General features: G+C 40.7%; 2 protein-coding genes across 5 annotated transcripts; one reads left to right on the forward strand and one right to left on the reverse strand.

Moving 5' to 3' along the window:
• The first annotated feature begins 6703 nt into the window (after positions 1-6703).
• LOC115740110 (polygalacturonase At1g48100-like) lies at positions 6704-9246 on the forward strand. The gene is made up of 6 exons (XM_030673490.2): positions 6704-7511; positions 7615-7782; positions 7916-7960; positions 8055-8262; positions 8369-8450; positions 8733-9246. Exons 1-6 carry the CDS (start codon positions 7116-7118, stop codon positions 9232-9234), a joined length of 1401 nt encoding a protein of 466 aa, XP_030529350.1. The 5' UTR covers positions 6704-7115; the 3' UTR covers positions 9235-9246.
• A 3528-nt stretch (positions 9247-12774) lies between these two features.
• LOC115740112 (pyrrolidone-carboxylate peptidase) lies at positions 12775-16956 on the reverse strand. Of its 4 annotated transcripts, none has more exons than XM_048280621.1 (5): positions 16794-16956; positions 15729-16063; positions 15438-15542; positions 15282-15329; positions 12775-13329 (listed from the first exon to the last, which is right to left on the reverse strand). In XM_048280621.1, the coding sequence occupies exons 2-5, from the start codon at positions 15993-15995 to the stop codon at positions 13090-13092; spliced, it is 660 nt and encodes a 219-aa protein (XP_048136578.1). In that variant the 5' UTR covers positions 15996-16063; positions 16794-16956; the 3' UTR covers positions 12775-13089. The 4 variants fall into 4 exon arrangements, with proteins under 4 accessions (XP_048136578.1, XP_030529352.1, XP_048136585.1 ...); XM_030673492.2 differs by having other exon boundaries at positions 16787-16953; XM_048280628.1 differs by having other exon boundaries at positions 16708-16881.
• Positions 16957-17863: the final 907 nt, after the last annotated feature.

A 17863-nucleotide genomic window follows, 5' to 3' on the forward strand; every position in this document is an offset into this window, starting at 1 on the left:
ATTGATGATAAATTCCATGAAGCAGTAGCACTAGAAGTGCATTCTCGAGGTCAGGTTCTGTCCTTTCGGACCCTCCTCGCAGTTCTCTCGTAGGAGAACATGAGAATAGCCCGGCCTGCAGTGATATCACGAAAATCACGCTGCGAGGAACACTTTTTGTCCCCGTCGACGATGCTCGGAGCTTTGGCCCCGCCCCGACCTATGATGCGGCCAACGTTCACCGGGAAGCAGGTGGTCCCCGTTGATCGCGCCGCGGAGGTCTCGCAGCACCTCCTAGAGGCCACCTTCGGCGGTGACTCGCAATCGGTCGTCGAGTGCCTCACCGACCCACTCGTTGACGTCAACTACGTCGGGGTGATGAGCCTCAAGACCGGGAAGGCCGACGTCGTCCCGCACGGCGAGTCCGCCGCCGAGCTCCACGTGGAGCACGAGGAGTTCGGGACGGACGTCACGGCTCTGATCCTCACTATAGCTTTCCTTGCTCGAGCCCGGAGCCACCGGCTACGGCCATGGTCGGCGATCGGCCGAGGGAGAAGAAGGAATACTAAAAAACAATAAAGAAAAAAATATGAAAAAAGAAAAAAAATAAAGAAAGTAAATTAAAAAAAAATTTATCCAAAAAATAAAAAATAAAAATTTTGAATTTTGAAAAAACAAATAAAAAAACAAAAGAAAGAAAAAAAATAATTAAAAAGAAAAAATAGTTGAAAGAGAGGAGGAATGAAAAGTGCGGAAAATGTTTTTCTCTTCTCAAAATGAAGAAATCATTTTCCTTATTTTTAGAAGGTTTTTTTGTTGACCGGAAAATATTTTCCGTTGACCACTCATTTTCAGCCCCCCAAACACCGGAAATTGGAAAAAATATTTTTCGCGAAACAAACAAAGCCTAAATTTGCAAAATTTTAAAAGGTTTAGGACTAAATTGGCATAATTGAAAGATTTAGATCTGAATTGACAAGTTGTCAAAAGGTTTAGGACTGAATTGGCACAATCGAAAAGTTTATGACTAAATTAACACAAGTACAATAGGTTTACGATTTCTTTGGTAATTTTTCCTAAATTGGCGGGGAAAAAAGGACTTCATTAGTAAATTATTGACATTGCGCATATGGAGCTTCTTAGATCCAATTATTTTTTTTTTCTGACCAAAAAAAAAAAAAAGATCCAATTATTTTCCTTTTTCGGACAGTAAGCGGATATATTTTGTGGTGAGATTTTGATGACTCCGATGTGAGGCAAAACCCTTCGAAATACTTCTTTGAGTTTAAGATATGGAAGGAGGAAGATGGTCACAGGAATAACTTTGTTAAACATCACTAGGTGTAATAACACTTGTTTACTCAACACCTATGCCGACCCATGCGGTGGACGGCAAAGTGGCCGGGCCATATTCAACAGCCAATAACATTCTTTCATGTCGTTTGGTAAATGAATTATTTAAATCGAATTCAGTAAACATCTGCAGCCGTCGTGGCTTAAGTATGAATCAAGCATGAATTTGTTCTACATGTCCCTTTCATGGGACGAAAGGCACATATAAATCTCGGTCGGCCATGATTCGGTTCCTACCTCTATGGATTAGTGAGAAATAGTTTGATCTGCAGCTACTGCAGTTGAACTCCCTGTTCCTGATTTGATCTTTTACTCTATGTTTATTCTGGGTAAAAGGACATCTCAACCGATAATATTTGTGTACGACGCTCACTTTAGTGCCAATATATTTTTTTGAATCATTTAAGTGTCAATTTTTTTGAAAAACGATTATTTAAGTGCTAAATCTGTAAGGTCGCTAGAATTTTTCGCCGTTGGCACTATAATGATCTTTTTTTTATTCAATTTGGCACTAAAGTGATCATTTTGAGGATTACTCAAGTGCTAATTTTTTTGAAAAATAATTATTTAAGTGCCAACTTTAGTAAGGTCGCCGGAATTTCTCCTCGTTGGTACTATAGTGATCGTTTTTTTTTTTCGATTTGGCACTTAAGTGATAAAAAAAATATATTGGCACCAAAGTGAGCGTTATACACAAATATTGGCACTTGAAGTGTATTTATGCCTTCACTCTGAACTCATTCAGGTTAGGTCTCACCTTACAAGCTATGATTCCATTCCAATCAACTACCTTAGGGGCACATTACAATGTGGCCATGAAGGCCGTTACGATGGGCGGTGATGTTTTCTTCCCGTTAACTATGGAGATGAGTCAGGAACAACGATTGACAGCGGCACACCACTAGACTAATCTTCCTGGGACGTATATGACCGGCTTATGAAAAAGGGTACATCTTGATTCTCCTACATTTCCGTCCCTTAAAATTTTTGCCCTACTAGTTTTCTATCTTTGTTCGATAACTTTCATCAGATTTATCGCCTGGAGTAGAACTACATACTGATGAGGATCAGTTTAGTTGGAAATAGAACACCACAAATGCTAAAACTTACGTATGTCACTCGCTTAAAAGTGATAATTTCTTTTTTGGATCACTTGACTGCCATAGCTTATGTACGGGGCTTGCTTGAGGCTGTAAATTTTTCTTCAATAGCTTGAGTGCCATATAACTTTGCAATTGATTGGGAGGATAACCGCAAAAGTCCTAAACTCATTCCAATTGTTCTAATTCAGTCCTAAGGTTTTTTTTTTTTTTTTGCATTTGAATCTTAAACCTTTTGCATTTGTTCCTATTCAGTTTATCCGATTAATTTTGGCTGGAAATTGCTGATATGAATGTCGGCTGTCTTACATGGCACGGTTGGCACCGATGTGAATAATTTTAGATAGTATTTATTTTTTTGAAATTATTTATTTATTTTTACTTGTTTTCTTTTCTTTCTCATTTTTTTTTCTTCCCTTCCTTTTCCTCCTGCTGGTCATTGGACATTGGCGACCGGCCGGAGGTGAGGGTTGGGAAGTTTGATCTTGCCGGCCTCTGGCGAAGCTTGCCCCGCCGGCCACTAGTGAAGGTGAACCTCGCCCGCCTCTGGTGAGGCTCGACCTCACCGTTATTGGGTGAGGTCGATCTCGCCAGCCCATGGCAAGGGTTGACCTCATCGTAACTAGGTGAGGTCGGCCTCACTAAGCCATGGCAAGATCTTGCGAGGTTGAGCCTTGCCCGGTGACGGTCAAGTTGAGCTTATCCAGGGGCGGACGAACATCGTTAGCGGCTAACGAGGTCGACATTGCTGGCCCTCACCTATGGTCGATCATCGAGGTCCGGCGACCGGCTGCGGGAAGAAGGAAGGGAAGACAAGAAAAAAGAAAGAGAAATGAAAAAAAAAAGAAATTAAAAAAATATTAAAGTATTATTAGAAATTGTCCATGTCAATGTCGGTTGCGTCACATAGGATGATTGACGTCCATGTCGGTGATTTCCAACAAAAAATTGCCGGATGGACTGAATTGGCACAAATACAAAATGATTAAGACTCAATTGACAAAAATAAATGCTTATGATTGAACTAACACAATTGCAATAGATTTAGGATTATTTTGATAATTTTTCTCCAAATAATCACTTCAGTGAAACTTTTAATAACATTCATCACAATTGCTATGTCACATATGATTTCCAACACTTTGGTGAAGGCCTTTAAAATTTTTCAGGATATAAATAATTGATTAAAAGTTATGACACTTAAGTGAATTTTTTTTTAGAAATTATGACACTTAAGAAATTTCTTTTAAATAAAAAGGAAACCAAAGAGCTTGAGTTGAAAAGTGCCATAAAAAGGGAGGGACTTTTTTGCCTTCCCCTCCCCAACCCCAAACCCCCCAAAAAAAACCCAAAAAACACACGCGCGCGCGCGCGAGCGATGAAATCACTCTTCATTTTTCTGCGTTTACGTGTAGGGCTTAGCCTAAATTAGTTATAGGAAAAATTTCAAATAAAGATTTGAAGTGCTCTCGTTTTCTTAAATAATGGCTTAAAGTGGATCATGTTTCAAATAAGGGTTTAAAGTGCTCAAGTTATTTCAAAGAAAGGCCTGGGTGAAGAGCATTTTCATCCTTTTCTTTTTTAAGTTTTTTTCCTTTTCTAATTTTCTTTTTTCTTTTTGCATTTACTTTTTAAAATTTTTTTTCCTTTTCTAATTTTCTTTTTTTCTTTTTGCTTTTTTTTTTCCCCTTCCCAAGCCATTGCTGGCCTCAGGTTGCCCTTGCCTAAGCGGTGTTGGGCTACCCTCGCCCGGGCCGGTGTCGGGAGAGGGCGACCCTAGGCAAGGCATTGGGCTACCCTTGCCCTCACCCGACTTTGGCTCGGGCAGGCACGGCCCTCGCTTGAGGTCGGCGATGGCCTCGAGAGGGGAGGGGAGAAAAAAGAAAAGAAAAAAAATAAAAGGTAGGAAAAAAGAGAAATAAAAAAATTAAATTAAAGGCAAGAAAAATAGAAAAAAATTCAAAAAAATAAAATAAAGGACAATAAAGCCCTTTCGGCTTCTCCACGCCCTTATTTAGAAAAAAAGACCCACTTCATACCCTTATTTGAGAAAATAAGGGCACTTTAGGCCCTTTTTTTGGAATTTTTCCTTAGTTATATGATAGCCCCTCACAATTACAACATTGTTGTGAGAGAAGCCGTCCGAGGTGGAGAATGCCCTCAGCCACTGACCTGTATGATAAGTCAACCTATCTAATTATGAGCTATGAAATGGTTATCTCCTAGGCGACCTGATATACGTTTAGGATCTTTCCATGAGCTAATAACTGATTCCAAAATAGATTTGTTAACTCAAGACTCGAGTCGGACTATTTTACATTTGTTTTGATTCACTAAACTACAACCATAAACATGCCAACACTTGGAGAGTTTAAGGTTTTACTTTCTATCTTAGTTTTGTTAAACATATTTATAATTTTTTTTATAATTTTTTGATGTGACGGTAAAAAATGCCTGTCGCTTTTGTGTTGAGGTCACTCTGTCACGAGATCAACGGCTGTTGTCTCTAGCAGTATTACTTAGAGGTTGGTGAATAGATGATTTTAAAGAACTTGGTAAATTAATACAGAATTTGAACTATTAAGTTTAGAACTAAGAGTTAACGGATAGAGAAAATTGCACACAAAATTTCTAGTGGTTTGCTTTAGATCAAGCCTACGTCCACTCTCCACGCCGATAGTCACCTGGCTATATTTCACTAGTCAATCTATCGGAGGTCACAATGACTGATGGCAATCGAGTTGATAGACCACACTATCTCACACTCAATCACTCTAACAAAGCCTCAAAAGGATTATAATTTATAGCTCGAGAAAGACAAGTGTGTAGTGTCGAAGCTCTCTTTGAACTTTCGAATTTCAAATTCTGGGCTCTCTTTCTCTTCCGTATCTCAGTCTCCTTTTATACTCTTCCACTTTCAATCTACCTATTGGACAGTCTTCAGAGTATTATTCTCCTATCAACTAGTTGAACAGAGTTGCCAAAAAAAAATTTAAGTAGCCATTGAAAGATGAGATCGGAATCGGTTGTTGATTTAGTCGCTCTTACCACTAAATCTAGGTTTTCATAAGTAGAGTTATTCATTTGAAAATAAATCTTTTTTCTCCAATCAATCGGGATGTCTTGCAATAATATTTGCATCATGAAACAATCTTCAAATTGAAATCTAAGCCGGATCACTAGCCATTATGATAGAAGTAATTTTTGTCTCAATGTGAGTTTGATACTTAGTTGTCCGCATTTGAATTTGAATATGAGTCTAACTCTAAATCTGAGTGTGATACTCAAAATAGAATATGACTCTAAGTATGAGTGTGATACTCAAAATTGAATTTGAAGTTATCAAATGCCTTGAGAATAGTTGTGTTCTAGTTCCTTAACATATATAGGACTTGACTTATGAAAATATCCATGCGTCATTTAAGATAACATCCACGAAATTACTGCTTTAGGCTATAGTTGCATAGAGTCTGAAAGTATAAGCAGCATTGATATCACCTGTATGCATACGAATGCTCAGATGCATTTATCAAATTTAAAAATATCAAGGATTGTTTATCAGCTTCAAAATCTATTAAGAAGTTTTCTCAACAATGGCCACATCACATCCTTCGTTATGTCCCGTTATATTATACCTTCTTAAAGTACCAAACATAGCTCGACTAATTTAATTTCATGCGATGAGAATGCGAAAACTACAAAACTTATGGACCCTCCATGCAAGGCCAGGCCACTCATAGTTAGAAACTGCCTTGGGGACTGGGTGAATCATGATGGTACCGCAGAAAAGTGCATGTGTTCCTCAGTCCTCACTTACAAGTGAGAAGAACATCCACCTTTATTGGGTGGCTGCCTGCTTTTGGAACCTCTGGCTCTCCGGAAATGCTTCAGAACTACTTTTTTGTACTTGTTTTGGCCCAACAGCAACTGAAGAGAACGAAGCTAGAACTGACTCTGCAGAAAGGCTTGGCCTTCCCAATGCAAATTCCCACACAACCCACATCTGACAAACTCCAAATATTCTCCTCCAGACTTTACTCTCTCTCTCTCTCTCTCTCTCTTGCATGACCAAATTCTATGCGCACGCTCCACTAATCTCAGCCACCAACCAAAGCCAATCCTGTGGTGGAATTGGTCGGTCCTGTGTCATTATTGTAATCCTCGCACGAGGACCGACCCTTCAGAAAAGTAACCTCCCCACTAACCAGATCATTTCCTAGTATAAAACCCGGCTTTAAACTCCCGGCAGTCTCTCAACCACCATACTCTGAACTCCCGAAAACCAGCCACTGTGCATATGTATGCATGTGTGCGCGTGTGGAAGAACAACCACGCAACTTGTCCTAGTGCCCTCATCCCAAAGTGGTCATCACTCTCAGACTCTGTATAGCTCCACACAACTTGGTTTTCTTTCAGGACTTCCCAAAACGTGGGTTCATCTTTGTTACGGCCACTTTGTTCAGTGCAGAAAAGCACAAACCCCTGTCATAATCTGAGTCAGGATCCTTGAATTCGAGGAATTATTGAGCGTGAACTCGAATTTGCGGCTACTGCTAAGCCCTAGTGGGAGAAAAGAGCCTGTTCTAGGATAGTGATAGTTCTGTGGCCACTTTAAATATCTACACATTCCTCCCATCACCTTAATCACTCCATCTTTCCCCTGGTTTGCAAAACCTCTTCACCATGACACACTCGCTAGCTTCTCTTGCTGTGTTCACTTTCTTGGCACTCTCCTTGTTGCTTCCTCCAATTGATGGCAGGACTCACAGACACCACACGGAGAAGAACCATTTGCCTGCCGTGTCTCAGATCTCGGTGCCGCCCTCTCTGGCGCCCGAGCCCGGCAATGCTGCGAGCCCCAGTTACAATGGCAGAGATGCAGATTCCGACTCCGTGTTCGACGTGCGAAAGTTTGGTGCCAAAGGCGATGAAGTGACCGACGATACGGATGCATTCAAGATGGCCTGGGACGCGGCCTGCGGTGCTGAGTCGGCCACCCTGCTCGTCCCTCGCGGCCATTCCTTCATGATACAGTCCACCATTTTCACAGGGCCTTGCAAAGCCAACTTTGTTTTCCAGGTAATTGTTGATGATGTCCTCTATGAAGAAACGGATGTTGCCCTTGGCAGCAAGTACTCAATTTATCTAACACTGGCCGCGTATTTGAATTCACGCTTCGCAGATTGACGGAACTATAATGCCACCGGACGGGCCCGACTCGTGGCCGCAGGGCATAAGCAAGAGGCAGTGGCTGGTCTTTTACAGGATCAATGGAATGTCAATGCAAGGAGGTGGGCTAATAGATGGGAGAGGAGAGAAATGGTGGAATCTTCCTTGTAAGCCACACAAAGTAAGCTAAACCAGAAAACATATTGACAACACAAAGGCAGTGCCTTTAGAAGCTAGCAGAAATCTCTATTTCTCTTGTACTTATACATTAATTTTCTAGTACATACACTCATATTATTTGCATAATGGAACAGGGAATAAATGGAACAACCATGCCTGGTCCTTGTGACAGCCCAGTTGTAAGTCAGAAGCACTGCAAGTTTTCCGGACAAGATTCGTTTACCTTGTCGAGGAAAAATTTATTAAGTTATGATTGACCTTTCTGTAATGCAGGCCATCAGGTTCTTCATGAGCTCCAACTTGACAGTTCAGGGACTTAAAATCAAGAACAGCCCTCAATTCCATTTCCGGTTCGACGGCTGTCGGGACGTCCTCATCGAATCGCTCTCCATCAAGGCGCCTTATCAGAGTCCAAACACAGACGGAATTCACGTAGAGAACACTAATAACGTGGGAATATACAATTCGATGATCTCTAATGGTAACATGCTCAATCAGAAGTTTCGGAACGAATGGGCTTATCCTGTCACATTATCACAACATTGGATTAAATACAAGCTGTTTCATTAATCGACTGGCATTTGTAGGTGACGATTGCGTATCCATCGGAACGGGTTGCTATGACGTCGATATAAGAAACATAACTTGCGGTCCTAGTCATGGAATAAGGTACAGCAAGTGATGATATGATAAAACCTGCATCTGAATAGTGCTTCAAGCTTTATGAAAAAGCAAGAATTAACACTTAAAAGGTGCGAATAATAGGCGACAAAAGGTACAGATTAGTGGTGATTTAAAATTTTGAACCGCCTTTTTCCTTTACAGCATAGTTGTCTCCCTCCATCTAACTCCTAGCCACTATTGTTGAACATCAGTTCATATAACTTACGACTTGGGGGCTTCAATGTATGTACTTTGCTCCAATTATCAGTTTCCTTTTCACTCGTGCAGCATCGGCAGTCTCGGCGTTCGCAACTCCCATGCCTGCGTCTCGAAAATCACCGTGACAGATTCCGTGATCAGGCATTCGGACAACGGGGTTCGAATCAAGACATGGCAGGGCGGTTCGGGCTCCGTCTCTCACGTGACCTTCAACAACATCCACATGGACACGGTTCGGAACCCGATCATCATCGACCAATACTACTGCCTCGCCAAGAAATGCGCCAACCAAACCTCGGCGGTCTATGTTGCCGACATCTCCTACTCCAACATCAAGGGCACGTACGATGTCCGAAGCCCGCCGATGCATTTTGGGTGCAGCGACGTGATCCCGTGCACCAACTTGACGCTCTCGGACATCGAGCTGCTTCCGGCGCGAGGGGAATATGTCCTGAACCCGTTTTGCTGGAACGCTTATGGGACTATGGAGACACTCACAATCCCACCAGCTATGTGCTTGGTAGAGGGAATGCCAGAGAAGATAATACAGACTGATGTTGATCATTGTTGATCCATGTGGGGTTAATATATATGTTATTGTTTAGACTAATGGAACATCAATTAAGAAAGATTAATAGGTTATAGTGGTCTTTTGCTCTTAATTAGATTCGCAAATCGTATAGCACGTCCAAAGTTTTTCGACTCAAGTATAAATCGCATGCTTATTGTTTAGGTCAATTGTCGAAGGCATGCATTGAACGGTGCAACATGGGAGGAATTCTATGTTTTCACATGCGTCCTAGAACGAGGTCTAGGGTCAGATATCCATAGGAAAATGACATTGTGACATTAGCATGCAACTATCCCATGCTGAAAGAGAATTTCCCATGATCCTGTGGGCAACATTCAGCCTATACCAAATGGCTATAGTAGTTGGGCCCTAACCAAAATTAGAGAAAACCTAATTTACTAACCTGACCGATTGACATAGATTTCCATGACTAAATAAATCAGTAAACCGTCACACGGTGCGATCATATGTTTCGACAATAGATCGACTGTAAGTCGATATTTTATGAACGAGTGCCTAAAGTGATGTAATTACATGAAATTCCAGTGTTTGCAGCCGAATAATTTCGTGTGTTGCATATAACTTGTCGTCCGATGTATCCAAACCGATGAGTACAACAGCGATGCGACATGTTCGACTTATGTCTTTCTAATCAATCTTAACCTAAGTACTTGTCAGGTAATCATATTTTGTACTTAAGTAGAGAGATGCTCAAACATGCAAGCAAAAGAGGATGGAGACGTGGATAGACCACTACAGAAGAAATTGCGGAAGGAGATTAATAACATGCATGCGGGATTGGCTCTATATGTTGAATGGGGAGGTGGGGGAATAATTTGACTTTTTTTTTTGGTTGGGGAGGGGGGGGCGGGTTGCAAAGGGCAAAAGATAATTGCATACGTTGCCAAAAACAAAATGAAGAATGGACCAATGTGGGCTCTTATTTGGAAAAATTCTTGAGCTGGGGACCATAAAATAAAGAGCCACCTCTAGGAATCGAAAAGAACATTAAATTGAATTTGTTCCTAATAGCAGTTGGTCCTAGAGCCATGTCAGATGACGCCACAACCCTAATTTTAGCTGCTGGGGACTAGTGAATGGCCAACTGGGGACAGAAAAATCATTACGAACAATTGAAGAGAAAAAGGTAAAAGGGAGAGCTTTTGGGCTCTTTGCCGTTCGAGAGGGTGACAAACCTCAGAATGTGAAGTCCACTTGTGTTGGTCTCTAGTTGTTACACCGGAAATTGAAGTGACCCGAACTCCCCCAGGGAGTTAATTCAGTATGTGAGTTTACTCAAATTGTTCGTTATGCCTAGCAAGCCGCTATCCGTTTCGGTTTTGGAAAAAGGATCCGGCAGCACCCGCTCCTCGCCGGAAGTATTCCCCCCCCCTCTACGAGGTCGAGTTTGACGAGCCCGGATTCTCCGAAGAGGCCATCGACGTGTCCATGTGTTGTGTCTCGGAAGTAACACGAGGGTCCCGACACAATAATCACTACATTGCATCTCGACAGCGACGACAGGGCAGCCGATGCAGCTATCATTTGCTCGGTTTCTGTGCTGACTTAGAGCGAGCGAGTTTTCACTTATCATTGGCGCTGTGACGACCCATAATAGGAGTGGGAATAATCTGAAAAGCGTGAGAAAAGTTATGGTCTACCTAGCTAGAGAAGATGTAAATATGGAGGTGAAATGAGAGGAGGTTAAAAGGGGGGGAGAGAGATCAAAACATGACCAAAATAGACATTCCACTCCAGTTAAGTCCACTCAGAAGATTTGGGGCATGGACGAAGTCCCAAGTGCTCAAGGACGGCTTGCGCTTTTGTGGGGGTCTACTCAGAACTTGAGGCTCAGACTATCCCTCTCCCCCTCTCTCTCTCAAGTCTACACACGAAAAGCAAAAGAAAGCCAAAGGTATGCATACGCATTCTGCGAGATAATTGTCTAAAAAGTCCTAAATCCTTTTGTCAATTTCCCAATTTAGTCTAAACCTTTTGAAGATTTGTCAGTTTAGTCATAAATTTTTGAATTGTGTCGACTTAGTTTTAAACCTATTATTTGGATAATTGATTGAAAGTACTATATTGACCAATTGTCAAAAGGTCTAGAAATATATTAGTAAATCATGAAAAGGTTTATAACTAAGTTAGCACTATATTGACCAATTGGCAAAAGGTCTAGGAATAAATTAGTAAATCGTTAAAAGGTTTAAGACTAAATTGGTACAATTAAAATGTTTAAGACTAAATTTGTCTAATTGAAAAATTTAGGACTAAATTGGTCCAATTGAAAAATTTAAGACCGAATAAATTGAGGACTTTTTGGATAATTTTTCCCGCATTCTTCTATAGCGATGACTTGAGACCAAGAAAAGGGCCGGTCGATGCACGAGAGAGACCTTAGTTTATGTCAAAACTAACAGCTCCACTCACAGCCACAGCCAGAAGACAGCTTTTCCTTATTTTAATCTCAAACTGGGATTATACTCAGACGTGTTCAAGGTATTGCATCTCATCTTGGTACTAAGTTTAATAAAAGAGACCAAGATCGAGGAGATGGAGGCGGACAGAGGCGTCAGCTTCACCATAGTTAGTGCCAAAGATCTCTAAAAGCGATCGACTTTGTCAGAATATTCTCCACATCAGATATCAAACTCGATGATGATCCCCATTTTTATAATTCCATTTCATAAAAGTAAGAATACTCTACAAGTGAGAATTCGTGTTCCTGTCTTGCTTATTCTAACAATTTATTGTTTATTTCGTGTTAAGGCAAGTCGAGCTGACGAATTTTGGAAGGTCTACGACCGGACCGAACGCCGCGGAAAAGTAACCTGAGTCGGGTTCGGGACGGTTCCGACCTTGCTTGGCGACTTCTTGAGGTTCAGCCGACCCAGCTAGAAGCGATGATTGCCTTACTCGATGTATGAGTAATGTTGAAGATGTAGAAGTACCAACCTCCTGGAAAAGGGGCTTTGCTTAAATGCTGCAATGTTTTCGACTGGAAGGGGGGCGACGGCATCGAAGCAAACCAATCAATCCCTAGCAGACTTATCCGGTTACTATAACCTGCTTCCATTGGGAATGCAGCAAACCCCACGGTCGTCTTCTCGCTATCATTCCCGTCACAAGATCAATCCACTTCTCCATCACAGATTAACAAAAGCCCCGCAAACTTGTCCTCAATCCTTTGTACCACGCCAGAAACTTGACATATGAAACTGAGACTTTTACCACCTTCAGATGATAGTAAGAATGATACATAACCATTCCCAGTTAAACTACACCAGAACAAACCGGTACGAGACCAAGCAGAGTTCCATCATAGATCTCTTAGCTATCAAAAAGAAGGGGAGCAAATATAGAACACGGTAATTAGGTGCACTGGCTCTTTCCAGTCACTTCCACGCCTCAAATGCAATAATACATCATAGTTTGAGCAAGACTGATGATAGCATGCATGCCGGAACACGTCGGTATTCCAAAAGTGTAGACAACATATTCTACTATGACAATAGTATCGACCTACGAGCAAATATGTTCAGATGCAAGCAAATCAGGCCTTTATTGACATCCCCACACAAAGATCACTTACATTTGGAAGTGATCGAAACCCTTCCGACAAACATCAAGGCAAACAAACACCGTCCCACAATAACTTTTTTTTTTTTTGGTTTTTCTGTTCTGCGTGAACAAACAAGCGAGAATGGCGTCCCACAATAACTTTTTTTTTTTTTTTTTCGGTTTTTCCATTCTGCATGAACCGACTGTGCATAAACATTCCTTCTTTACACCCATCCACCTTCACACTGATGGCAAACCAAAATAAAATGGGTGGATGTTCTAAAGCAACTGCTAACCAAAAGCAGCAAGAGCCTCCAGCAAGGAGGCAGCAAATTGCATTTGGGTCTCCTCATCTACGGTGAAGAAGAGAGGCACATGGACAAAGAGGGATTTGATTCTGTTTTCCTCTGCAAAGCGAAGGGAATGATAATAGATGTAGTTGCACACAAATCTACCGGCATCATCGGAAATCATGAAGTCATAACCCTTCCTTGACAGGGCCTTTGCTATCTCCTGAATGGGTAGAGAGGTCTGCACGAAGTAGAACAACACAAAAGCATTCCATGTCAAATACATGACATTAAATGATCCCAGTATTCACACAGCAGGATACTTGAAGCAAAAATTAATATCATAACCTCAGCTTTAAAGATTAGATACTGCAGCAGTGTGAGTAGGAAAATGAAAAAGAATACTAGAAAAGAATCATCATGAAGTCCAAATGATCCACAATCATTAATAATACATCTGACAAGAAGAATTGCTATCCATTCAACGGAAAACTGCCATTCGAACTTGAGGGCAACTTCTGTCAAACTAAGGCAGTTAAGTATGAATAAGTGCGACCAACTAGTTGATCACAAACGAGAATGCTTCACTCGATATGCCTCACTCGATATGCCGCCACCAGGAAAAAGAAATAGAGCTAGAAATGAGGATAACCTAGAAAAAGTTGACTTCACACTAGCAAAGGACATTTGTTAGGTGGTTCTGGATATAATGAAAAGACGACCTTCAGAGGCTCCTGAGAAGACACAACTTCATGACAAGAACATGGGTTAGGTAAAGGAAAATTTAAAACACCCAAGCCCAAAGAACTTAAGGGAAGATCTTCATTGTTTGGCTCTTATTGAAGACAAGCCATCTAAATAGAGAGCGATTGTGCAAGAAAATCTATGTAGTGGACCCACTCAGCAGGAAAACACTTGCTGTCACTGTTGCAATACAATTAAGAATCACCACATGCAAGGGAACTTTCAATTTTTAGCTTAACTTGATAGCAAAGCTAGCTGGAAGAATCAACATGAAGGTGAATCCAAGAACACCAACAGCCATTAGTCAACCATACACTATTTGCAATCATTGTTTGCATTTTTTTCCATACGAAGAAGCTATTTCCTGAACTTTTTTGTCTAGTCATATTTCATGGAGTATTAACCAAACTGAATGTTCACCAACTTGCTTTTTGAATTTTCCGTCGATGCAATATCTTACTATTAGAACTCAATTTTAATGATTTTGTGTCCATTAACTTTAAATGTCCATGCCCTTTAAACCAGCAAAAAATAAGCATATATTGAACTTGATTCTTAAGTTACTGATTTTGTGTTCATTAACTTTAAATGTCCATGTCCTTTAAACCAGCAAAAAATTAGCATATATTGAACTTGATTCTTAAGTTAATGATTGCAGAGTAACAGACCCAGAAGAAACAGGAGGAGGTACAATATTATCTTTTTAATGGCTAAGCAAGATCATTAGTCAAAGGCTTCTTCGAAACCTTAGTCTGAATAGATGTTTGAAAAGATACAGTCCGGTCGAGTCGCTTCAGCAAACAGCTCACACTATGCTCAGTAAATGACAGCGTAAACGGTTCCCATCCGCAAGAACTCAGGAAACTCTTGAACAAGAAATAATCTAAAGCAAGAAACATAGGAACGCGAGTGCTATGAAGATATAATGGAAAATCATAACAGTTGGAATTAGGGAAGCTCCCAAGGTAGAACACACCACCCTGCCAAACTTTGTATAGGTTTCTTCAAGATGAAACTAGTATGGATGATTCATAATTAGGTAAACACAGAGGAATACAAAAACCCACAAGAGACTCCTTAAGTACAAAGTAGACAAGAGTAGTTGATTGTTGGGAGAACATTACATCTATGCAGAGACATGACAACAAATGCAGGAAAGGATTTGGATGTTTAATACCATCAAAGAAACCAAAATGACCCCATGAGTTATTTCGGGCACATATCACAGAATCGGCAACGAACAGTATGCAAATATATGCTCCAATTTGTTTCAATCACAAAAACACATCCTGCTACCGAGTCATAAATTACATGCATCTTCTCTATTTCAATAGAAGAACTAAGAACATACATCCATGCTAAAAGTACAGAAATTGCAGCTGACTAACTTCAGTCCAACATAAACAAAGAAGGAACCAAAAAACAAAAAGAGAAGAAAATCAGCTCTACCTCACGTGTTTGAGAAATATCACCGTCTGCAGGGATAATGGGGACTTTCTGCAAATTATAAAGAATCAGAAGGCGTTGAACAAACAGTATAACTTATGAAGGACGAACCCTAACAAAACATAGGCACAAAAGAAGGAAAGCGTTATGTGTATACACCTGAGGCTTCCATCCCATCTCATCCGGACAGCGAAAAGTAGCTTCATTGACAGCTTGATGCTCAATAGCAAATTTTGTGGCACCACTATTGACCCCAAAATGTACCTGAAGATCGATATCAGAGAATGTATGTTGACAACACACAATCATTTAAGTTCTGAAGATTCCACTAATGCGACTCGGCAAAGGCTGGGATGGGATGTGTTGTGAAATAGTGTTGTTGATAAATGATCATGGAAGACCAAAAAGAAATTAAAACAGACAAGGTATTTCGCGGGTGAAGCAACTCACCAAGATAACTCGTCTCGAATTTGTTAGTTCGGAATCATTTTCCTCTAAGGCCGATTGTAAAATCTTATAGAGAGGAGCCACTGCCCCCTGTCCAGCTGTCTCGAGAATGCTGCAACTTCCAAGAGTCAATCCTTTTGGCATACCCCTTTTATTCATATACTCTCTTAGATTGCTCACAATTGTCTCTGTTGGGTTCTCAGGAACCCCATGGAACTTCTTAAAACCAGTTATGTGAATTGTCACAGCTGGAGGCCCTTCCGAACCCATTTTCTTGCAACTGAATTATAAATTAACAATTCGTTATCGCGTCGAGATAGAAGCTCACCTTCAAACACCTGTTTTGGATGGAAGATACCATTAGTAGACTATCACTTCAGCAGATACAATCTCAGATAGAAAATGACGCTAAAAACGCGCTCCATCCTATACTTTTGCCCGATTTATTTAGACTATAATGAAGCACCAGTCAAGCACTTCCTTGAAAAGTAGTTGATCGCAAATTCAAGTGACAAAAAGATCTCGCAATAATCTGTCTAAAACTCGCGCGCCATGAGATTACAGCATAGCTGCAAGACATGGCGTGCCAACTCTAAGTCCAGCTGCAAAGTCTATCAATTAACGGGCAAAGTCAATGATGGTGTTCAATCTAGCACTATCTCAATATAGTCTACTAGAAGCTCTGTTGATACACTGATTCAGTAACTGTCATCAGCGGGAAACCCAGGAAATGTATGAGAGCAACACACCCAACTATCACCTCGAGACAACAGAAAGAGAAGACCTATTTGGAGCATAAATTGATTAAATTGACGGACCACGCCAGAAACAGAGAGAATCGTCAAAAAGCTATCTTTCTTCCGACCAACATGAACCCCAAAACTTATCGGTCCAATCAGAGTCCTGACAGATCGAACCCAATCGCCCGTCGCCCTTCGCTGATGACCCAAATGATCGGGCAAGCTCAAACCGCGAGACCCACCTCAAAAATTTCAAGACTTGAGACGACTATCCCTATAAGGATTGAAAAGTTAAACAGCAAAGATAAGAACAACGAGAACCTGTAACCTTCAGGCCAAGGAGAGAATGATTGAATTGAAAAGGCCGGTCTCTATCTTATCAGAGAGCGAAGATGGTTTTCAACTCTGGAAACCGAGACGGAAAGAGAGAGAGAGAGAGAGAGAGAGGGGATTCAGCACAAGAAACAAAGAAAAATCGGAGACGGATGCTATCCTAATACAAGGAACGTGCCGCTGGTGGGTCACTGTCAAAAGGACGAAGAAGAGCGTCTTGTTTTTGTGTTTGTTCTGGTATGGAATGGACCCATCGTTCGGGTTTGCGAAGGCGTGGCGTCGATTTCTCTTACAAATCTGTCTACATTTTCTTAAAAAATTGTCGTTCTAGCGCTGTACACCTTCTTCCATCAAAATGGTGTTTTAAATTCTCCTCTTCGAAGAATGATCAGATGAAATATCAAGGGAAAATGGTAACCACAAAAAAAGAAAAATGAATTATTTTCGAGCATCCAAAAAGAATCCGTTCTAGTAAAATCGCTTTGAAAATCGATTCTATATAGGTTCTTGGATTCTTATCTCTATTGTTCGATTAAAAAGTTGTGATTTTTAATGTGGCAATTGTGCAGGTTAGAAGAAGTTTGTGCCGTGTGGTTGGCGTGCAATCATTTCAATAAGAATTAGCAAACATGAATTGAAACATAGCCTTCAACTTTTCCTTTCTCTTTTCTCCTTCTTCTGGTTCAAAAGCTTTTAATAAAATGTACGAGCCCACCCAACATGATTATTGATGATTGATAGACCGACTTTTGTTAGGTGATTAGGAGAAAATCTATTAAGCCACTTCTTTATACCAGTGCATTGTTGCTTTTTTAGAGGTTATCTTTTAGTAATTTTTAAATATGAAGTGACCATGTGGTAGAAACTTCGTTGAAATAGGTGTGAATGTTAACAAGATGGCTTAAGAGAACCAGAAAGGGCCGAACTTTGGAATTTCTTGCCCACAGAAAAATCTTGCTCGAGACGTAGATTTGTTGAAGTTGAAAGGAGGTGACATCCTAAATTGGTTTGTTTCTTGTAATGATATTGATCTTTGAAATCCACATATTCGGTTTCAGATTGGTA

The sequence above is a fragment of the Rhodamnia argentea genome, chromosome 1, assembly GCF_020921035.1.
Source record: "Rhodamnia argentea isolate NSW1041297 chromosome 1, ASM2092103v1, whole genome shotgun sequence".
Classification (NCBI taxonomy): Eukaryota; Viridiplantae; Streptophyta; class Magnoliopsida; order Myrtales; family Myrtaceae; genus Rhodamnia; species Rhodamnia argentea.

Excerpts from the sequence above, each read along its gene's own strand:
- LOC115740110 (XM_030673490.2), top strand. The coding sequence starts at position 7,116 with ATGACACACTCGCTAGCTTCTCTTGCTGTGTTCACTTTCTTGGCACTC. Across the intron at positions 7,512-7,614 it reads AAGCCAACTTTGTTTTCCAG|ATTGACGGAACTATAATGCC; the intron begins GTAATTGTTGAT and ends CACGCTTCGCAG. Across the intron at positions 7,961-8,054 it reads GTCCTTGTGACAGCCCAGTT|GCCATCAGGTTCTTCATGAG; the intron begins GTAAGTCAGAAG and ends TCTGTAATGCAG.
- LOC115740112 (XM_048280621.1), bottom strand. The coding sequence starts at position 15,995 with ATGGGTTCGGAAGGGCCTCCAGCTGTGACAATTCACATAACTGGTTTT. Across the intron at positions 15,543-15,728 it reads ATTCGAGACGAGTTATCTTG|GTACATTTTGGGGTCAATAG; the intron begins GTGAGTTGCTTC and ends ATCGATCTTCAG. Across the intron at positions 15,330-15,437 it reads AGATGGGATGGAAGCCTCAG|AAAGTCCCCATTATCCCTGC; the intron begins GTGTATACACAT and ends TATAATTTGCAG.